Source organism: Monodon monoceros, unplaced genomic scaffold (genome assembly GCF_005190385.1).
Source record: "Monodon monoceros isolate NGI ecotype Baffin Bay Population unplaced genomic scaffold, NGI_Narwhal_1 Super_Scaffold_13, whole genome shotgun sequence".
Classification (NCBI taxonomy): Eukaryota; Metazoa; Chordata; class Mammalia; order Artiodactyla; family Monodontidae; genus Monodon; species Monodon monoceros.
Genome location: NW_021703769.1, coordinates 34,869,506 through 34,891,259, shown reverse-complemented (window position 1 = coordinate 34,891,259; position 21,754 = coordinate 34,869,506). Strand labels below are relative to the sequence as shown.

Here is a 21,754-nt window from a genome sequence, read left to right as displayed (position 1 = left end):
AAACAGAAAATATGACATTGTTTTGTGGGTTTTGCAAAAAAAAAAAAAAAATGCAGGTTACCTTTTAAAAGGAATAGCCAAACGCATGCAAATAACATCTTTCAAAGCCTGGAAGCACAGAGAAATCTTGACAAATTATGCCTCGGAAGACAGATGGCCTATAAATCCTTACAGAATCATCACACAGTTAGGACGGGCAAACTGAACAATGTGTCTGCCAGCTAGCATGGCCACCAGCCTCATTTTGTTGAGCCAAATGCCAATTAGGCAGGATCTGCCACTCACATGTTTGGATGTCACTGGGATTAGGTGGTTGAGAATCCATTCATCACCATTCAATCCTCAGTCCTAATGTAATGATACCAGGGCATGTTGGAAAGCTACTGGTCCAATGGCTTAGCACCTCCTAAAATCACTTCCAAGCACAGCTCTGAGAAGGTATTTCCTTGGCTCACATTTATTCCTGGTGCTTTGACCCTTCTGTGAGTTCTGCTAGACAGTAAGTGCAGATGGCTCTAATATCCCATGGCTCACCAAAATCTATTTGCCTGCTTACAGAAATAATCTATAAAATGTTCCCTTTTCAATTCTCTTTGCTTGGGCACAGACTTTCCTATTACATTTGCCAGTTAACTGTGTTTTTGTATAGTGTATGAACTTTGCTGGTTTCTTTGCCTATTTTATCCATTTCTTTTCAATCCTGGAGTTAGTATATTCTATACATGTTCTCAGGCATTATTATGTTATCTTAGGCTGAAAAGTGTCATGCATTCTTATTCCATCTTGATTGCAAAGCTGTTCAATTACCATAATTATGTACAAATACAAGTCCAAGATATCGTGTAATAATCTCCACTAAATGAATATGTGCTCTTCTCAAAAGCCTTTGCAGATCAACCCCACGACCCAGCTGTCCTGGCTTTTTGTGGCCCTGTAGTTCTCCCTGTATTCAGCTGAACTTGTTCATGTGGTTTTGTGTGAAAGTTCTTAATAATAGCACCTAACTTTGATTTAGCACTTTCCCTTTTTCAAAGTATTCTCACATCTGCAATTTATTTACATCACACTGTTCTGTTTGGTAGGTGAGACAGCATTTTATTATTTAACAGGACAGATAAACTTTGACCCAGTGAGATTAAACAGTCCTTTTAAGTTGACATGGCTAGATAAAAACAGAATCCAGATTGGTACCCTACTCTCTTAAACATGGGCTTGGAGTCTTTTTCACTAGATGTATGTAACGGCTGATTGATCATTTAGGGCTAGAGGTTCTCCGAGGGTAGGGAACAAGTCTGTCGCATTTTATTAGTGCACCATCACATTGTTCCATGAGAGGAGACCCTTCACAACGGTTCTTGACCATAACACAAAGGACAGCAAAATGTTCTAGAGCCTTAACGAGAATGTCATGTTCCTTGGGTAAGATGGACATTAGTTTTGCCCAGGACTGAGAGATGATGCAACATTTAATGGTTGCCTACCGTTCCTCATTCTCACCTCCTAAATTGCCCTACTGGTGCTACCTGGGATCACCTTTCAAATAAACTCTTTATATTTGGATTCTTCTCCCAGAGTCACTGCTGGGGGAACCTAAACAAAGGCAAGTAGTGTAAGCAGATAGGTTAGGGGGAGTCCCTGGAGAAAGAGAACCAGGCATGGCTTTCTTGACATAAGAGAACCCATTTTGGTCTAAGCCATTTAGTGATCTAAGCTTGGCCACAACGCTTACCCTTGAACAGGTCTCAGGAATCAAAGATATTAAGGGAATAAGGAATGCAGGAACAAAGAAAAGGCAGTCAAAGAGTAGTGCAATGATAAAGCAGAGTCCTAGTTCCTCCTCAAGGGATATACATAATAATAATGTATCTTTGAGTTCTGCAGGAACTAAGGCCCCCTCCCAGGTGGAAGATGGAATTGTGATGTTGACCCTCCTGACTTCAATCAATCAAAGCTCAGACTCTCTCGACTTTTGCCTCAATTTTATGCTGAATTCTCATCTGCTCTAGCCTCTTCATGAATATGCAAGTACCCTTAGCTTAAAACTTCCCCAATTTTGCTGTTAGGGGAGACCCTGCTTTAGAAAAGATCCCTGGTGTTCTCCTTATTTGCTGCAAGTAATAATCCTTCCTTCTCCCAATCTTTGGCTTGGCTGTGTCTATTGGCTCAATACCCACCAAGAGGCGAACCCAGTCTTTAGGTAACAGTAACAACATTAATAAGAAGCATTTTGGACTCCTTTTCTACATGTAAGGTAGGGTGTTAGGTGAGAAATTTAATTTTTTCAAACATCCTTAGTTAAGTCTTCCTCTTAAAATGGTGTCATCCCTACTCTGCAGGTAATTTTGCTTTTGCAACTGGAGTCCTACAGGCTGCAGTGGTTCACACAGGGCTCCTAGAATCTCTATAATGAATGAATGAAATTATTGGTCATTCTCAGCTTCCCGACATTTCACCCATTGCCACGGTTCATTTTTCAGCCTTCCTGTGAAGTGTTAGGTTAGACAGTCTACCCCTCACCTCATCTGGCTTCCTTGTGGTCACCATATGTTTGCCATGGAGTTGATTCTCTCTGCATTCAATCAGCTTCCTTCCCGCTTATATGGTGTAAAATCAACTACCAACAAAACTCAGCTCTGGGAAAAGCAGATGTTGGGGTCCAATGCCTGTGGCTTCCTGGCTTTTCTGCAGCAGCACAGTGCAAGCTGCCAAGCTGTTCCTTCTAACTGAGCCATAGCCTGCCCCCTGCCCCCTGCTGGCAAGGGAAAAGGTGTAACAGTCAGTGACCATTAATGCTTTGTTCTGATGGGAGGTTACCTCTAGGAGAAAATACCCATTATCTGCTTTGTCCCATTAGTTCTCACCCACAATGGCAAGGCATCTTGGGAAGGTATAGTCTGATGAGGGAAAGAAGTTTTAAAAACACTCAACAGACTGGGGTGGATTATGCTACCAAGTCCACTCCTGCACCTCTTTAAAACTTGCATTTGTTTTTTACTATATATATATATATATATATATATATATATATATATATATATATATATGTTTGGTTTTTTTTTCCTGACTGGTTGTTTTCTGAACAAAAGCCATTTCAGCTTTGAATGGACATGGTTGTGGCTTTCTGGCTAGAGCTGTAATTCTGAGTGGACACTGAGGTCACAGAAAGAAAGGATGCAAGAGAAAAAAACCAGGACTCCTGGGCCAGGCATTTGTTTTCCTCAAGCCCAGTTCCTCCCTCCTGGGAAAGGAGGAAATGCAATCAAGAAAGGAAATTCAAGGAAGTTATCAAGCCAACTGATGAACAGTGAATTCATCATGGCTATCTTTTTTTTTTTTTTTTTTTTGCGGTACGCGCGGGCCTCTCACTGTTGTGGCCTCTCCCGTTGCGGAGCACAGGCTCTGGACGCGCAGGCTCAGCGGCCATGGCTCACGGGCCCAGCCGCTCCGCGGCATGTGGGATCTTCCCAGACCGGGGCACAAACCCGTGTCCCCTGCATCGGCAGGTGGACTCTCCAGCGCTGCGCCACCAGGGAAGCCCCATAATGGCTCTCTTGAAAATATTTTTTTTTCATTTTTGCCAGTCTCAAATACTTCAGAGAAGTCTATGAGTAAACAAAACACAGAGTTAAGAGGAGCTTGGAATACACTCACAGATGCTAATGTCATTCTTCTATGACCTTCCACAGAGGCTAACAAGTCAATAGGTGGGATTTAAATGGGATTGTAATCAATAAAATACTAGAGCGGCTTTTTGGCAGCTTTCTTAGTGTAGTAACTTAAGATATGAAAAGAACTGGCTACATCATACAGCTTTCATCTGTCTTTGTCTTTTGGGAAGAAAATCTATCTCATTTGAGTTGCCTCTGTTCACTCATTTCTGTTCTTTTATTTATTTTATTGCTACACAGGTCATCTATATAAAAATATTTAAACGGATGCCACCTTAATGGTGAGGCAGATCATTAGGCCAGTGAATATCTCCTTCAGATGTGTGGTTTTTAAACTGAGCATCTCGAATCTCCTGGGGTTTGGGCAGAAGTGCCTGCAGAGAATGGGATGGAACAGAAGAATAAACAGGAGTAGGGCAGCCATCACCAGCTGCAATGCAGGCTCTGCTCATTCAACCAAAACAGTGCTTCTAACGGTTCTTCCTACACATTGACCAATCCAATGAGACATTGTGAGAAGAAACAAACACAAATAAAAGGATGCTATGTCAAGGACAGTCTGAAAACCACTGCTATGGATGCAAATTGCTAACTTCTAAAGAGTTGACATTGCGTTTTTTGAGCAAGCCCTAATGGAGGGCTCCACGTGGGAGTCTGGAGTGGTGCAAAGAGCTGGGACACAGAAAATATAGTCCTACTCTCAACATTGTCACTTAGATGCCTCTTCTATGACCTGAGAGTTGGGACTAAATGGCTAAGTCCCTTGTAGACAGGAGATCCTGTGATTTTGAGGCTACCAGCCAGGACTTCAGGAATGGTAACAGCTAAGATAACATGTGACATGTTGGAAGGGATGAGCCATGGGCACAGCCCTTCCATTTTTTTTTTTTTTTTCTCTCAATGCTCAGCTACTCTGACCTTACCCATCTTTCACTTTAGATTCTGTTAAGGCCATTTATTGAGAAATGCTTGTCTTAGTTTTGGTTCTTCTAAAAGTAGGCTTTGAGATAAGGATTTGAGTGCAAGCAGCTTATTTGGGAGATAACCCAGGAACTAACAGTAGGGGAGTGGAGAAAAGAGAAGGGAAGAAAAGGCAGTAAATAAAGGGAACCTTATCAAGCAGGTTGCAGTTGTGGGAAACGGGCTCATTCATACATGAGAACTCTGGGAGAATGTGAAGAACACGTATCAGAAATGTCCCACACAAGGGGCAAGGAAGAGAGGTACTACCGCCTGAGTGAAAATTACTCCTGGGGCCATGAAGTCCTGGGAACTTGTAGGCTGGCTGTGGTTGGGCTGAGAGAAAGTCCCAGAGATTTGCAGAAGATGCTGTTGACTGTGTTGGAACCATGTATGCCGAGGGATACAGGATAAGCACTGATGTTTGCTAGAACTGGTATCATCCCATTTTACAGATGAGGAACCTGAAGTTCAAGCAAGTCAAGTCACTTGCCTGAGGTTAACTGGCTTAACCATAATACAGTGCCAGTCTCTTTCCTTAATTACGGCATGTTTGATGTCTCAAGAATGCATAATACACATTAATAAAAATAATCATTATTTTTTATAACTTCTACCTAGTAAAGGGAAATGGTGTTGGGAAAATAACAATTTTTAAAACTCTATTAGGAAAATTAAGTGATAAAGTAAACAGTAAGATTCCAGTGTAAATCTTTACATTTTAAACTATAATTATAATTCCATTTTAATAAAAATGTAGATAAAATATTGATGAGTCAGAAATGAACATTTGTGCACAGATATGACTCACCATATTTTTTCAGGTTTCATCACCAAATGAGTCTAATTTTTTATTAATTGAAATAAGTAAAATAAGCCTGTTAGCCAAGAGACAGCAGCATTCAGAAATGCCTCTGCCCAGTGCTCTGAATCTCACTTCCAGACTCAAAAATAATTTGGCACAAATGCCAATTCTCATTTTTCATTAGTTCAGGTCAACAAGGGTTCAACAGGCAACAATTAATACATGCAACCTTCTTATCATAAGAAACTTACTTAGTTCTACCAGAAATTCTCTCAGAATATTTTCAAAGATCAGAAAACTAGGGGGTGGAACTGGTCAAAGAGATTAAATGGCTTCCTAAGGTAAGGTAAACAGAGATGATGAATTGTTGATTTGTGACCAGTTTTAGTGGGATCTGCTGTTTTCATCTGTCTGGTGACTAGTCCTCCTCTTTCTAGGTACACACCCCAGGTGAATTTCAGGGAACCACCCCCTCCCACTGTCAGTCCACATGGTTCAGGTAGCTGACTCCTTATTGGCTCTAGGGAGAGTCATGTGACCAAAGTCCGTCCAATTGGTACATTCCATCCTCCAGGCCACAATGATCCTAGTTCAGGAGTGGTCCTGGGTGGCTTAAGCCATGTTCTGGTTTCTGGTATTTTGATGGAACTATGAGATTGGTAGGCCTGGAGCTGCTGTTGGCTTTCTTGTCACTTCAGAAGAGTCTGCCCAAGAATTACAGCCAGTGCAGAGAACATGATGGGAGATGACAGGTCTTGATGACATCATTTGAGCCCCTGGATGTAGTCATGCCTGAAGTCATTAACACCCTCACTTTTTGCTTATATGTACCTGTCAGTTCCTTTCTGTGCTTCAGTCTGAGTTAAGTTTGTCATTTTTCAACTGAAGGAGTTCCACCTAATACTACAGGTTGCAAGTTTCCAAGTCCAGTGCTCTCTCTAGCACACTCTGGGTGCTTCTGGTTGTTGATAATAATGACACAGTATAGTTCACTTGCATAAAAATTTTAAAATAAAACAATATTAAAAATACAATAGGTTATTTCTAGTATGCAAATCATTGTTAGCTTAGGTCTATTTGGAGCAAATATGCTAGCTATACCTGAACTTCTATTTGCTTTGCTTAAAAACAAATTGTTCTGCTATTATTAATTTTGAGTTCAACTATTAAACTATTAACTCATGGAGTACTGATCAAATACTAAAAGTTTTAGTTTCATCTTAATTGCAACAAAGCAGGGAAGCTTTTTTATACCACACTGTATAAAAATTTAAGAGGAAGAACTGCTGATAAAAAAGAAACGTAGCTTGAAACATCTGCTAATATTATGATCTGTTATATTAATTCAATTGCTTAACAAATACCCATGAACACCTGCTCTTCACAGGAGAATAAACATACGAACAAACTTAACTCTTTTCTTTCAGTTTGGCCGTTTAAGCATAATTTGGCCTTCTTTTACGGACAAAGCTGCTGAATCTAGAGGTCTGCAGCCTGTTACCTAAGGCACCAATAACTATTTCATTTTTCACGCTAATTTTACTCAATGCCTTTCTTCTAAAGAGTTTAAATTATAAACAAAATAACTCTAAGAGACATGAGTCTTCAAACTGACATTCATGACCCTTTTGTTTGGAAGAGGCAGGAGGCATTGTGTAGCCCTGCATTAAGTACAGTTAGGCCTACAGTGCAAACAACATGGTAAGGAAGAAACATTTGCTGACTTGGGACCACAGCATTTTTCAATGTGTGATTTTAAATTGTAAAAATAAACCTAACTCCCTTGAGAATAGTATCTTCTGCAGCAAGATTCCAACTCTGTGAAACCCAAACCTGTGAACATTTGGCCTTAGACTGCACAGAAACCTTCTGATTATTTATAACCAATACATACATCTACAGAAACAGAAATTCAGGCGTGGAATGTGGGTAACATCCTCATGACAGGCGGCCAACAGAGCATCACTGTTGGTCAGCTCTTCTGGGTTTTCACTTCACACTTACACTCGGCTTTAGCCATTAGGCTTTTAGCCACACTGAAAATTTTTCATTAATTTAAGATCACCTTTTATGTCAAAATTATACCAAATGCTATAAAAACTAAACATTAGCATATGTCAATTTTGTGTATTTTTTATTTGTTTAACACCTACTTTAAAATATGTTTCTTGTATCAGATAGTATATATATATTTATGCTATTATATATGGATTTTCTGTATGTATCTTATTCCCATGATTTTATAACAATATAGGCAATATGGAAGTCTCTTTCTCTGATAAATGAAACTGAGTTTGTGGTCAATTTAATTAACACTTGGGCACATTTGAAGAACTCGTAAAAATGTATGGTGCCGCAGAAAACAATGATAATGTAATATTAAACTTCCCTACTTATTTTCTTATGTGTTTATTGATTAAAACATATTAACTAGTTGACTGAAAGTTAAAAACTCTGCTTTCCTGAAGAGCATCTTGGTATGAGATCTTAGGTAAGTCATTTGACCTCAAACCTTTGGTTTGCTTCTTTGTAAAATGATAATGCACATTTTGAAAGTCACGTGATAAGTGAGAGCTAATTTCCTTGCATCAGTCATCATTGAAGCCATATAATAAATACTTTCTTAAATTGTACTTTGTTGCATATAAAAAGGAGTTCCTGTAAAGATCTTAAAGTCAAACATCAGATATTATAAACTGCAAAGTCAAGTAAAAAATGATTTTCATCCTTGGAAAAAATATTTAAAACTTTTGATTACTAAAGAATTGAGGTCTAACTCAACAATTTCTTATTCCTACAAATAAAGATTTCAAAATTGTTACTCTTTTGACTGTGAAACAGCAATTGCTAGAATAAAACAATCTTCTCTAATCTTCTTTGTTCACATAAACAGAGCCAAAGCAGCAAACAAAATGACATGGTGTGAGACATCTCAAGTTCATCTTCCTACTGGAGTTTTGGGGTTGAGAAATGAATACTGTGATTTTAAAAAATCACATCAATGCTGACAGAGAGGCTCATGATTAATATCATATTAAGTTGTAGAAAAATAAATCAAGTTGCTATTTTTTAAATATACCTGAATTTTACATGTCTGCATGATTATGGAATTCACACCTAGTACAGCTATAAGATGGAACTAAATACTCATGCAAATGTTAAGAGATATAGTCTTAATTCCATTAGAATCAAAATCAGTTCTTCCAGGATGATAGAGTTTTACAATAACCTATTGTAGTATTTTCCTTTGTATCCTCTACTTTGTCCAAGTCATCAGAGTATGATGTATGGGGGCGTCACGCACTAGATGAAGCCTGGACCACCAGCAAAGTGGTATGAAGGAAGGAGAAAAGGGCGAAGTTTAGGTTCTGAAGTGCCTCATTGGTTTCACAAAAGCTTTTTGTTTTCCTGGTGTCATGGGCTAACTGCTTTTAGAAGTCTTGTCAGAATTGTTAAAACACTATGTTAGTTATTTTTGGCAAAGTTTGGATTTCAGAAGGGAACTGTCAAGCTATCTATGAGAAACCTCCAAGGAGTTCTTCTGGTTTAATGAAAGGAGAAGTCCCATCTCTGTGACACCAGGGATGAAAGGGACTCAGATCTGAGGGGGTTGGAGGGGCAGGCCTGGCAACGCCAACATGTACTATTGGGTCAGTTGTTTCCTTTGACCTCGGCAACAGTAAGAATGATGACAACAACAAAGGCAAAGTGCCTGACGAAGAAACTAAGACTAAAACTAAAATATGTAAAATGATAAAACTAAAAACTAAAATAATTCATCTATAAATTCCCAACTAATAACATGTAAGATACAATTAGTGATAAGATTTTACTTTGATATTTAATAAATACTCTCATTTTTCATTTAGAGGATAGTTTTAAGATAACCATCTTATTAATGACCACAAGCTTGCCAGAGCTATTTGTTACTTATAAATTACTTGCATATTAGCATTCAATTTATTTCTTAATAATTGGTTAATTGCACTTTATTTTGCTCCCTATGGAATATCTAGTCAATTTACAATAACATCAGTAATAACACACTAATATTCTCAGTGAAGGAATTTCAATCCAGATGAGACTTGGTCTTAGTGGTAAAGGATGATCCAGTTTAGAGACCATGATGCCACATATAGTTGAAAACTCCTGGCACCTGAATTTTCATGATCTTATTTTGGCAAGTCATTTCTCCAGAATCAAAAATATAAATTTCTCAATAACTTTCAAGCACCTTAGTGTTGTCTTTCTGATACCAGTTTTGTTTTTTTTTTCCTACAAACACTATTTTTTTTTTAACACAGAAGGCCAAAGTTTAAAATATCTTTTCAAGTGGAAAAATTCATCAGTAGTGTAAACTATAAACTACTATAAGATAAGGGTCTAATGGACTGAATATTCTCTTCAGTTTTAGAGATTTAGAAAAATCTATGGGTCATGTCACAGAGCTAGAAACAGACCCAAAAGGGCAACCTTTAAGATAATGAATTTCCTGTCTGAAAAACAGATGCATTCAGTCACTGGGAAAATTTAAAACAAAACAAATGATTAGACATTTAAAAAACAATGTTACACACACACACACATATATGCATAACAACAACAAAAACATCACATACCAAACTCTAAAAAAATCTTCTGATTAAACCACCAGTGATTTAAGTCAGAAAGAAAAGCAGGCATATAAATGTGGGAAACCCTCCTGAATAATCCTTGATGTCCATGACTACCAAGAGTGGCCCACTCACAATTAGAACTCAAGCTTTGCTCTGGTGTGGGAAAAAGTGGACTGACCTTTTCTGGCAAGACTGTTGTTGGGTTCATACTTCTCAATCAACACCTGGACTTGCTCTTGCTTTAAAGGTGGGTAAAGAATTTCATTTAGCCTGGGATCTCGCTGCTTGAGGTTGATAAAATCCATCATCTGATCAACCGTAAGGTATGGTTTGCTTTTGGCACCACTAAAAACAATTAAAAACAAGGAAATTAGAAGGTTTTTCCACCAAGTCTCATTCATATATTTGCATTTAGCTATGTGGAAACAAACTCCTGCCATACCTGGCAAGAGTATGCTACACTGGAATTCCTATTTGCCCTAAAAACATTGTGTTGCTCCATCACAACCTTTTGCAATCACTGCCACCAAATCCCAATGCCCTTGAACTCTACCAGATGCATAAGAAAACCACCATAGGGAAATACTGTATCTTGTGTGTGAAGATGCACCACTCTAAATGGAACACAGAGTATGGGTTGTTTTTTGATTATGATGCTTAACTTCTGGTTTAGTCATCAAATTCTCATATCCCGCTTAATCATCTAAAGATGTATTTATTTCTCATTATTAAAAATACCCAATATGTTTGGGCACATTTTTCTTTTCATTAAAATTATGCTTCAGCAAGAGTCTATAACTCTGCAATATAGTGTGATTCAAACTTCCCATTTCAATCCAGTTGACAACCCAAAGACAAGTTCAATAGTACAGATATTGCAGATGTTCAATCAATAGTCGATGGCAATGAACATGACAAAGTGAGTACATCTGATATCATTCTCAGCAGCACTGTTTGCTTGTTTTTCATATAAAGAAATCTTTATTTAGTCTGTCAGTTTTGGATCGATCTGTGATCACATAGATTTCAGTATATCAAGAAAGGTATTGATAAATTGCTACTTCCCCATATTTGCCTTGCGTGTTTTGATGTGTTTTTCTTTTTTTTCATTCATTTTTTAAAAAGTAATGCCTATATGATTTCTAACATAAAAGCAAATAATTTTCAGCTAGGAAGGTTCTTAGTAATCCAAACTTCTCATTTCATTAACTTGATGCAAAGAGGTAATATGACGGGTTCCCAGGTCAGCATTCTTTCTACAACAGTCTATCTCCACAAAGTAAGCCTAGATGCTTCTCTGTTCTAGCCATAATCTTCAAACTACACAGAGCCCCCTGAGGATTCTAAAACACAGACACCCTGCAACAAATCATAGCCAACTTCACTCGTTAAAAGTGGTGGTTGAGGGCTTCCCTGGTAGCGAGTGGTTAAGAATCTACCTGCCAATGCAGGGGACACAGGTTCGATCCCACATGCCGTGGAACAACTAAGCCCGTGTGCTACAAATACTGAGCCTGCACTCTAGAGCCCACAAACCACAACTACTGAGCCTGCGTGCCACAGCTACTGAAGCCCGCGCGCCTAGAGCCTGTGGTCTGCAACAAGAGAAGCCACCGCAACGAGAAGCCCGCGCACCTCAATGAAGAGTAGCCCCTGCTCACTGCAACTAGAGAAAGCCTGCGCACAGCAACGAAGACCCAACGCAGGCAAAAATAAAAACAAATAAATTAATTAATTTTAAAAAAGTGGTTGAACCTCAGGGGTAGGAATGCGTGATTGTCTCCATCAAATTACACAGAATCACTGCTATTATTTATCATGTACAAACAGGTTCTGCCATCTCCCTCTACTGCTCAAAATCCTGCCCTAGCTAGCACCCTGAGTACCATCGCCAAGGCAGAACAAAACTAGTTAAAATGTGTTCCCTTACAATTCGGAAAAGATGTTATCAATTTCAGGTCGAGGACAAAGGTTGTTCAGGAAAACTCTGTACACTTCTGGAGTGAAATCTTCTTGAGGTATCAAATCATTCTGGGGAATAAAACAAGAGGGTCAGTAAATGGTCTTTTTCTTTGTTATCTTTCATCCTCCCAGTTTTGTCTCTCTCTCTCTCTTCCCTCCCTCCCTCCTTCCTTCCCCTTTTCTTTCTTTTATTGGGTTGGCCAAAAAGTTCGTTTGGGGTTTTTCCATAAGATCAATAGGAGGCCAGGGTGAACATTCAGAAAACATCTATGAGGCCAGTGGTGGAGTTCACTTGAACACTGGCTTTGAGGTATCAAAAGCCTTATTTTCTGTTTTTTTCATTATATTTTAAGCTTAAGAGTTTTCTCCTTCTAAAGGGATGTTAAGGCAATTTCTGAAGTACATTCAATAAATAAGGTTATGGCTGAGTAATATTCCATTGTATATATGTGCCACATCTTCTTTATCCATTCATCCAATGATGGGCACTTACGTTGCAATATTACTCAGCAATAAAAAGAAAAGAAATTGAGCTATTTGTAATGAGGTGGATAGACCTAGAGTCTGTCATACAGAGTGAAGTAAGTCAGAAAGAGAGAGACAAATACCGTATGCTAACACATATATATGGAATTTAAGAAAAAAAATTGTCATGAAGAACCTAGGGGTAAGACAGGAATAAAGACACAGACCTACTGGAGAACGGACTTGAGGATATGGGGAGGGGGAAGGGTGAGCTGTGACAGGGCGAGAGAGAGGCATGGACATATATACACTAACAAACGTAAGGTAGATAGCTAGTGGGAAGCAGCTGCATGGCACAGGGAGATCAGCTCGGTGCTTTGTGACTGCCTGGAGGGGTGGGATAGGGAGGGTGGGAGGGAGGGAGACGCAAGAGGGAAGAGATATGGGAACATACGTATATGTATAACTGATTCACTTTGTTATAAAGCAGAAACTAACACTCCATTGTAAAGCAATTATACCCCAATAAAGATGTTAAAAAACAAATAAATAAATAAATAAGGTTAGATCTAGTGAAAACAGGGTCTGTTCAGCAGATTTTTTTTTTTTTTTAGGTTGCTGTTTTTGGTGACTTTAATCTCATTTTTAATTGTGATAAAATATACAGAAGATAAATATAGCATTTCACCATTTTTAAGTGTACAAATCAGTGGCATGAAGCACATTCACATTGTTTATGTGCTGTTTAGCAGACTTTTGAATGAATGTATTTTTTTTTAAAGTAAAGAACCTGTAGAAAGACATTTTCAAAATGAAAAGATAAAATCCCAATTTTGTGTCTTTTTTTCAAACAACGTTCTTTCTGGTTTAAGTAATCTGATAAGTTGCAAAGCACTTTTCATAAGTAGGACATTGGTCATTATTTCTCACTGATTCCTCTTGTTTCCTATTGTTTGGAAAGCAAGTCATTGATATAAAAAGTGACTTCTATGACTTATTTTTCTGTTTAGTCGGGCTGCCATGGAAACCGGAAGCATGTATTCAAGACTTTGTTAACAGGAAGGACATTCTTCGTGTCGTTTTTCCTTTTTCAGGTATGTGTTTATATGATTATTTTTATTTTCAAGTCCTTAAACCAAAGAAAACACCCTTCCTTTTACCGTATTCTTATTTTTGGAAATGTACCTTTACAGAAATATCTAAAAATTATTGTCTGAATTATGGTCTGAGACTACACTGCTTGCTAACAGATAAGAAAACTTAGCTCACCACTTGGCAAACAGCAGGAGTCCCATATTTGAGAAATGAATGAACAAAATAATATTTTCTTTACTAAATCAATTTATAGGGCAGGAAAAAAATCCATTTTGCAAAACAGCATTTTGAGACAACCAAACAACACATGTGTCATTTATATATACGAAGATGCATTATACCATTAAGTTCAGTTACCTGGACACCAACTCTGAAATCATGAGCACAAGTGGCCAATTCCTAGAACAATGGGGAATTCCCATAAATTGTTTCACGGTGTTTTGCCACTCAAAAGATGGGGACAAGTATAACCTATAAACAGGTTTCCAAAATTCCATTTAATTTATTGATACAAAATGAAAGAAAACCTTTTGGCTGGACAATGCACACTTTTTTTAGTGCCACCCTCTCTCGGAGTTAGACTTCCATGTCTCTTTTAAGTAGTTTTTAAAATAGCCAGAAATGAGCCTCTCTCCTACTCTTTGGCTGAGAGATACAGGGAAGAGAGATTTTAAAACAAATCTCAAGGAAGTACTCAGTGGCTCTGTCGGCCAACTCAAGCATCAGACTTTATTGGATTTGATGAACCCCAAATTTGTTCTCCCAGTCTCCTTACTGTTTAGTTACTATTTAGAGCTCACTCTACCTCCCCCTCCCCTCAGCATACAAATAAACAGACTTTGTCTAAGGATATCAATCATTGTTTTCCTTTTCTTACTGACTTCTTTTTTTTCTCCCTTCTTGTCTTAGCTTAAAATCTCTTCCTCTGAGACCAGGTTTTGTCTTCCATTCTGTGCTACCATCACACCACACTTATCTCATATTTCAGTACTTATTTAACTGTTTTGTACTCCCAGCTGTACAGTTCTCTGTATTACTTGCTAACCTGCAGATCAACACAAGCTAGGACTTGTGTGTTGCTTGTTAACTGCTCAATCTGTAACATATAGCAGGTCCACAATAAATATTTACTAAATGAATGAGTGTAATTTATGACAAAAGTGGAAGTTGACAGCAAGTATGCTTCCCACAGAACATCAGATTCAACTAAAGCCATTTGCATAATATTCCATAAACATAATTTCATGGAGCAATATGCTTTACTAAAACTCTAACCATGTTTACTCACCAGCTATGAATTAGAACTTCCTATTAGAGAGGACACATTGATGAAATAAGCTGAATAAATACAGTATTATTTTTATTACCAGTTGGATGTTAGCACATAGAAAATGGACAACATTTCAATACAGCTTCATTTTTCTCTTGCCCAACTTGACTGATGAAGATACCCTTTAGGGTCAGTGGGTGAAAATGGGAGAAAATATATTTTGGAGAAAAAAGTTAAAATGTGCACCACTGAAAACTCAAGTGAAAGAGTATGGGGGAGATACTTAGGGAAAAGCTACAGGCAATTACCAATTCTGTATATTTTAAATAAGGCTGAAATTCACAAAGGTCATTCACCTATTTTCTTTTCCTGGACCTCATGATTTGGTGAAGTGTATAGAATAGATTCATTGTCCTGTTTAAGCAGGAGGAAACTTAAAGTCCAATACCCTTAAGATTGTACCCAAAGTTCAAATACTCTTCTGTGAACCCTTCCTTACCAAACCAGGTAGAGATGACACATTCTCTTTTTGTGTCCATAATCCACCTTTATATACCTTCCTTAGAGGATCCATCACACAATTTTTCCTTTATTTTTTATATTTCTGATGATCTACTAGACTGCGTGTTTCAGAGCAAAGTGACTATCTCTTATTTAATTCCTTTGTGTCCCAAGAATGATGCCCAGCATATAATATGCACCTAATCAATGTCTGTTGGGTGAACCTGGGTATGGGACAAGACCTTAGGTCTTCTGTCTCGTAGTCCAGGACTTGGTTCACCACATCATGGCTCCAATACAAAACAGATGGTCAGTGATTAGTTGTTGCCATTGTTATCCAAACTTTTTGAGGGAGAACTAAGAAGACCAATACAGTCAGAATCAGGCCCATTTATTCCAGAAACTACAAAGAATTTCCATACTTTAAAAACGTATTTGCTTCAATTCCATGCTTGTATACAAAGAATCTCAAAAGAGAAAAGATTAAACAAAAAACTTGAGATAGTACTGATGGCATTTACATTTCCAGATTCCAAAGACCAGGTTATGACATATCCACATGCCAAATTGAAAATAAAAAAAGAGAAAAAACTCATATATATATATGCATATGTAAAAATACTCAGAGGATAATAGGAATTAATATTTATTGAGCACTTACTGTATGTCAAGCATATAGTTCTATGAGCTTTACTTGAATGTTTTCAGTTAATCCCATGTCAACTCTATGAGGTTGGCATGGTTAGGGGCCCCTTTTACAGATACATACACTGAAGAGATGGGAGCTTACAAAACTTGTCTAAGGCATCAAATTGAGGGGGGGCAGTTGCTATGCTTTGAAGTAAGGTCGCTTGATTCCTCAACTCACACTGCAATCCAGAAAACTAAATTGCATATCAGTTTTTGGATACTGTTTGTATTTTCTTCTTTATACATTTGTAGATTTAAAAAACAATTCTATAATGAACAGGTACTTAACATTCAGAAATGTTATTCAAAAACATATTAATTTAATTCACTGGACTTTAATGAAGAAGGAGTCCACATACAGATTTTATCTTCACAAATCAATGAATTATTTTCTGGTAAATTCAGGATTTCAATCTATTTTCAGTATTTCTGTCCTAAAGTTATAAATCAAAAGTTGAGACAGCCAGAGAGTACATGAAATAATTACAAGTAAACTACTGATAATGAACTGAATACATAATGTGGTTCTAAAATGGAATTGTGATATTAGTGATTTTAAGAATCACAGCTGAATGAATAACTATAATTTCTAATTTACATTCTGGGTATAAGGCATAGGAGAAAGGCAACCTATTACAGTTATCCTGGGAGACGTTCTTTTGTAAATTTTGTTCATAGTATTCTTTAGTAAAATTTATGGAATTCTTTAAATCCAGAATAATCGCTGTTTTCTTTGGTATTACATGTATGTTGATAACTATAGTAAGCTTTATTTTATAAAAAAAATATGGATTTATTCTTATCTTCTTCATTAAAAGATCAGTGCTATGCCAAGACTATGATTCCAAATGTCAGTGAGCTTTTTTTTCAAGTTAATAAAGCCTTAAATCAAAGGGAATTTGGTGCAAACACACTATTTTCTGTTCTCAGAAAGTTTGTGAGTAAAGTAGTAGTTTTCTGAATATGGAAAAGTCTTCAAACATCTCACTGGAAAATACGTTTGGATTATTAAAGAAGACAGTAATTACTTTGCCTCTCTTTTTAGATACAGTACTACTTTTTAACAATTAAGGTAACTTTAGGAAGCATTTGAAATCTCTAAAGGAGTACCCTTTAAGGAATGTGCTATTTCAATGGATCATGTTGGTCAGGATACAAGTTCAAGTGCATTAATTATCCCTAACAATGTGCACAAAGATAATGTTTAAAAAATCTCAACAGGATATCCACAGTATTTCTGGTAATGTGTCTATTTACAGAACACAATTAAATCTAGTTTGAACAACCACTGGCTATATAAGGTTCCCAGATATGTACTACCGTCTACCATTTACGTAACCTTTTCTTCTGTGGAGTGTTTAAAACACCTCTTGTCAGTATATCTTTGCTAATTAGTGAATATTTTCTAGGGCCACTGTTCTGTAGATATGAACTTACAACAAGGATTTAAAATATAGTCAGTTCAAGGAAGCATTTATTTCCTAGCTCTGAAACTGACTTTGTTTTTTAGATCTTTTTACAGCATTGTAATTCTACGAGTCCTCCAACTAAAGTATACTTTACTGTGAATAATGAGCTTTCAAAACTTTATGATGGAAGTTGATTATATTTTTAAAAAGTCTCCAATCTGTTTTCAGAAAATTGTCATAACATTTAATTTACTAAAGATAAATATTTTTTTCAATTTAAACATAACTCCTGTTATTTGAAACTCATTTTCCTTTAAAAAATGTCTCCAGTTGACATTGGATTGAAAGTGTGAACCTATAATAGACATAGTGGATTGTAAAAACTCAATCTGCATTTATCGACTGGATTGTCAGAATCCAATTGTTTAGAAAATTGCAATTTACAGAGAATTGATTGATGGATTTGATTTTCTATTCAGCTTCATTTTTCTATTCCTTCTTTCCCTTAGCTAGTTTTATAGTAATAAGTTAACATTTTTGATCTTTTTTTTTTTTTTCCACAAGATGTTATCCAGTAAAGGTCAATTCAGGAGCAACTGTAGAGGAAAAAAATTCTTGGCATGTCTTTCTAAATTCATGTCTCACACTTTCTTTTCATGCTTAAATGCAGTGGTCTTTTTTCAGTTACTCAAACCAGTAAATTTTTTCCAGCCTCAGGGTTTTGCACACATTGTTTTCTTTTTCTGGAATGAACTTCCCTTATTTTCAGTGGCAGTGCTCCATTCCTTTTGTTCATGGCATTCCCCCCCAATTTACACACATCAGTCAAAGTGTTTGACTAGCACCTCCAGAGAGTATATGGTCCTTGAATCCTGGGACTGGAACTTCATTTTGCTCACTACCATATTCTCAGTGATGGAGGGCACATAGTAAGAGCTCAAGCGATATCTGTCAAGTCTGAACGGATAAAGAAGATGTGGTACATATACACATAATGGAATACTACTGAGCCATAAAAAAGAACAAAACAATGCCATTTGCAGCAACATGGATGGACTTAAGATTATCATACTAAGTGAAGTAAGTCAGAACTAGAAAAACAAATACCATATGATATCACTTATATGTGGAATCTAAAATATGACACAAATGAACTTATGTATGAAACAGAAACAGACTCAGAGACATAGAAAACAAACTTATGGTTACCAAAGGGGAAAGGTGGTGGGGGAGGGATGGACTGGGAGTTTGGAATTCGCAGATGCAAACTACAATATTATATATAGGATAAATAAGCAACAAGGTCCTACTGTATAGCACAGGGAACTATATTCAATATCCTGTGATAAATCATAATAAAAAAATATGAAAAAGAATGTATATATATACACACATATATACATATATATATATATATATATATATATATATATATAACTGAATCACTTTGCTGTACAACAGAAATTAACACATTGTGAGTCAACTGTATTTCAATTAAAAAAAGAAAAAAAATAGGTCAAATAAAAAAAATATTTGTTGAGTCAAGGACAAGACCTTAACAGTTATATCTTTCCTGCTCTGAAGCATCAAACGAAAGAGCAATAATAAACAAGTGTGATCATTTTCTTTTGCTTTATTAAAGTGAAGGTTAAATGCTTGGGGGCCTTTCCACAGCTCTGCCCAGTGTTTGCAGCACCAGCAGCTTTTTCCACAGAGAGCAAGAAACTGATAGCGGAGAGCGACTTTTTTATTTCTTTTCTGTTACCGACCAAAGTCGTTAATAAACTTCATTTTTCTGAAAAATATTCACAAGAATTGGCTGATGTAACTGATGCAACAGCTCTCAATACTTTTCATAACTTAACCATACATTTAAGAATGGCTTCTCAACTTCATTCAGTGCAACTTCAACACTGCCAGCATGTTTCAAGAGACTCAAAGGTTCTTCTTTGGGTATAAGTGTTATTCTTGCTTACTTGTTGCTTAGATACTGGGATAAAAATAATTCATAATAGAAAGGAGTGTTCTGCATATAGCACAAGGAAAAGGTTTTATGCAACAGACCCAGCTATCCCAGAAACAACGATAATTAGAGCCAGGTATGTAGAAATGCATTGAAATGAAGGCGAATTACTTTGTTTTAAGTGGTCAACATATATTAAGTGCCTCAAATGTATTGGGAGAAAAAAAAAAAAGCATCTTACAAGCTTATCCTCTCATCTACTTGACTGCCATAGGAGCAAAGTAGGCAATTTTCAAACTGTTTTGATCCTGTACTTCTCTGGCAAAAGCCTTTTGAGAACCACCCTGCAATGTACATAAATATATCTATTTATAAAATGTACTAGCATTCTAATTGCTTATTAACTTAAAAATATTAGCCCTAGACATTTAAAAAGGGGGATAAGATGAAATTAATATTTTAAAATACTACTAACCATAATCTATAATCATTAGCTAATATCTCAACGGACATCAAGAAAGGATTTATAATTAATAAGAAGCTTAAATTCTTAGTAACGTTAATATTTTTTGACCAGTACTTTTTTTGTATTAATTGGTTATTTATTTATTGTTTTCAACTTGCAAAGGGTCTTTCTTACTGAAAATGTTGGAGTTATGGGAGTGAAAGAAACTAATACAGTGACCCCGTATATTGTACATATTAACAAATAAGTCCTATGTACTTCTTAGTTTTAAAAATGTTTGGATAATATTGGGGCAAGATATATCTTAGTAAGATTATTCAGGGCTATTTAGCAGTGCTAGTTTTAGGAAGGCAACATGCTCACCCTTGAAGATGGAAGACTACAAGCCTCTAAAGCAGTTTCAACTCGCTTCCGGTCTGCTGAGAACAAGCGGTATATGCTGTGAAGTGAAAGCACACGTGAGAGATGCTTAAAAGGCATTTGGATCACACTTGTAGATGACGCCAGCTGAAACATTCCGTTCAATCAAACCTCCTTATAATTCATCTTTAGAGAATTAAAAGATACTGATTGTTCTAGCATCAGCATATGTGTTCTGGAAGTTCTATGTGTGTGCTTTTTAAAATCAAAGTGCCTAAAATAAAATCAATATTTTGAGACAATGGCGATGACCCAGTTAAAAAACATTGCACTAAATAGCCTCTGGTATTGTGTTAAGCACTAAAATCAACATCCTTGACAACTCTGTCTCCTTGCTGCTACTCACTGCTCTAAAGGTGTACGTTGCTAATATTATTAATAATAAACAATTAATTAATAGTATTATTATTAATAATGTAACTTTTTTATGAGCAGAAGCCCACTGGTAGCTAGTAAGTCAAAGGTTAAAGGCTTTTGACTGAACATGGTCTAGAGATGTGCTTTTGTTGGTCAGTAATTTGGGTTTAAAAAATATAACTTAAGTACTGAACAATTTAATATAACAATTTGGATTTATGGGTTCTATTGAAACATTAGAAAATCTAGCGTCCAGAGCCCACCAGTCCCACAGGGAATATGGTGGAGTTGAGTTGTCCTTGTCTCCTTGAGACGGGGTTTCACTCTTCAGTTTTCCTTCCTGTTCCTGGCCTGCTTCATCATGCATGTTCCCTGCCTGGCTTCTGTTGACATTTGAGTTTGCAACCCCTGCTTCAAGGCTAGTGTCATCTTGGAAGAAAGAGGCATTGTGGTCACCCAGTTTCCATTCCTAGAATAGATCTGAGTCTCAGATGGTCTTTTAGGTTTAACAGCAAGGGTCCCCCATCCCCTCCACCCCCTTCCTGCCTTGGTGTTTCTTGAGAATGATGCCACAGGAAGCGGGGAGGCCCAGGAAATCTCTATGAGAAAACCAGCTGCACTGATGTGCATATGGAGTGTGTGGGAGGACAGGGTTAGCACACATTTCCATGCTCCTACTTGGACCAAAACAGAGCCATGGCACGGATTCACATCTTTGAGGGAAAAAAAAAAAAAAAGAATAATGGGAAATGCTCATGAAGCTTACTTTTTGAGAGGAATGCGTCCTTCTGGAGTGACTTGCAGCTTAAGTTTAGTATAGCTGTTGGAGAAGCAGAAAACAAGTGTTTAGTTTTTTTTAAAGCTTTTTATTGAAGAATAAAATGCATAGAAAAGGGCTCCTGCATATGTACAGTTCGCTGAATTTTCACCAATTGTCCAAGTTTCTGCAATCACCACCCAGATCAAGAAAAAGAATATTATCACCTTAGTAGCATCCCAGAAGCCCCTGTCATGCCCCCTTCCAGGTCTTATCCCCAAAGTGGGAACCACTATCCTGACTTTAAACAACTCAGATTATTTTTGCCCTTTACATAATGGAATCACGTT

The 21,754-nt window shown here is 37.0% G+C and overlaps 1 protein-coding gene across 3 annotated transcripts in view; it reads right to left on the bottom strand.

The window, feature by feature from the left end:
• Nucleotides 1-21,754, bottom strand: part of PLCB1 (phospholipase C beta 1) — a 682,570-nt gene that overhangs the window by 176,757 nt on the left and 484,059 nt on the right. For all 3 annotated transcript variants that reach the window (XM_029220651.1, XM_029220652.1, XM_029220653.1), the window contains exons 6-9: nucleotides 21,414-21,467; nucleotides 20,234-20,309; nucleotides 11,980-12,080; nucleotides 10,228-10,394 (exon numbers count right to left, since the gene is read on the bottom strand). In XM_029220651.1, coding sequence (XP_029076484.1) covers nucleotides 10,228-10,394; nucleotides 11,980-12,080; nucleotides 20,234-20,309; nucleotides 21,414-21,467 — 398 coding nt within the window. The remainder of the gene's footprint in view (nucleotides 1-10,227; nucleotides 10,395-11,979; nucleotides 12,081-20,233; nucleotides 20,310-21,413; nucleotides 21,468-21,754) is intronic.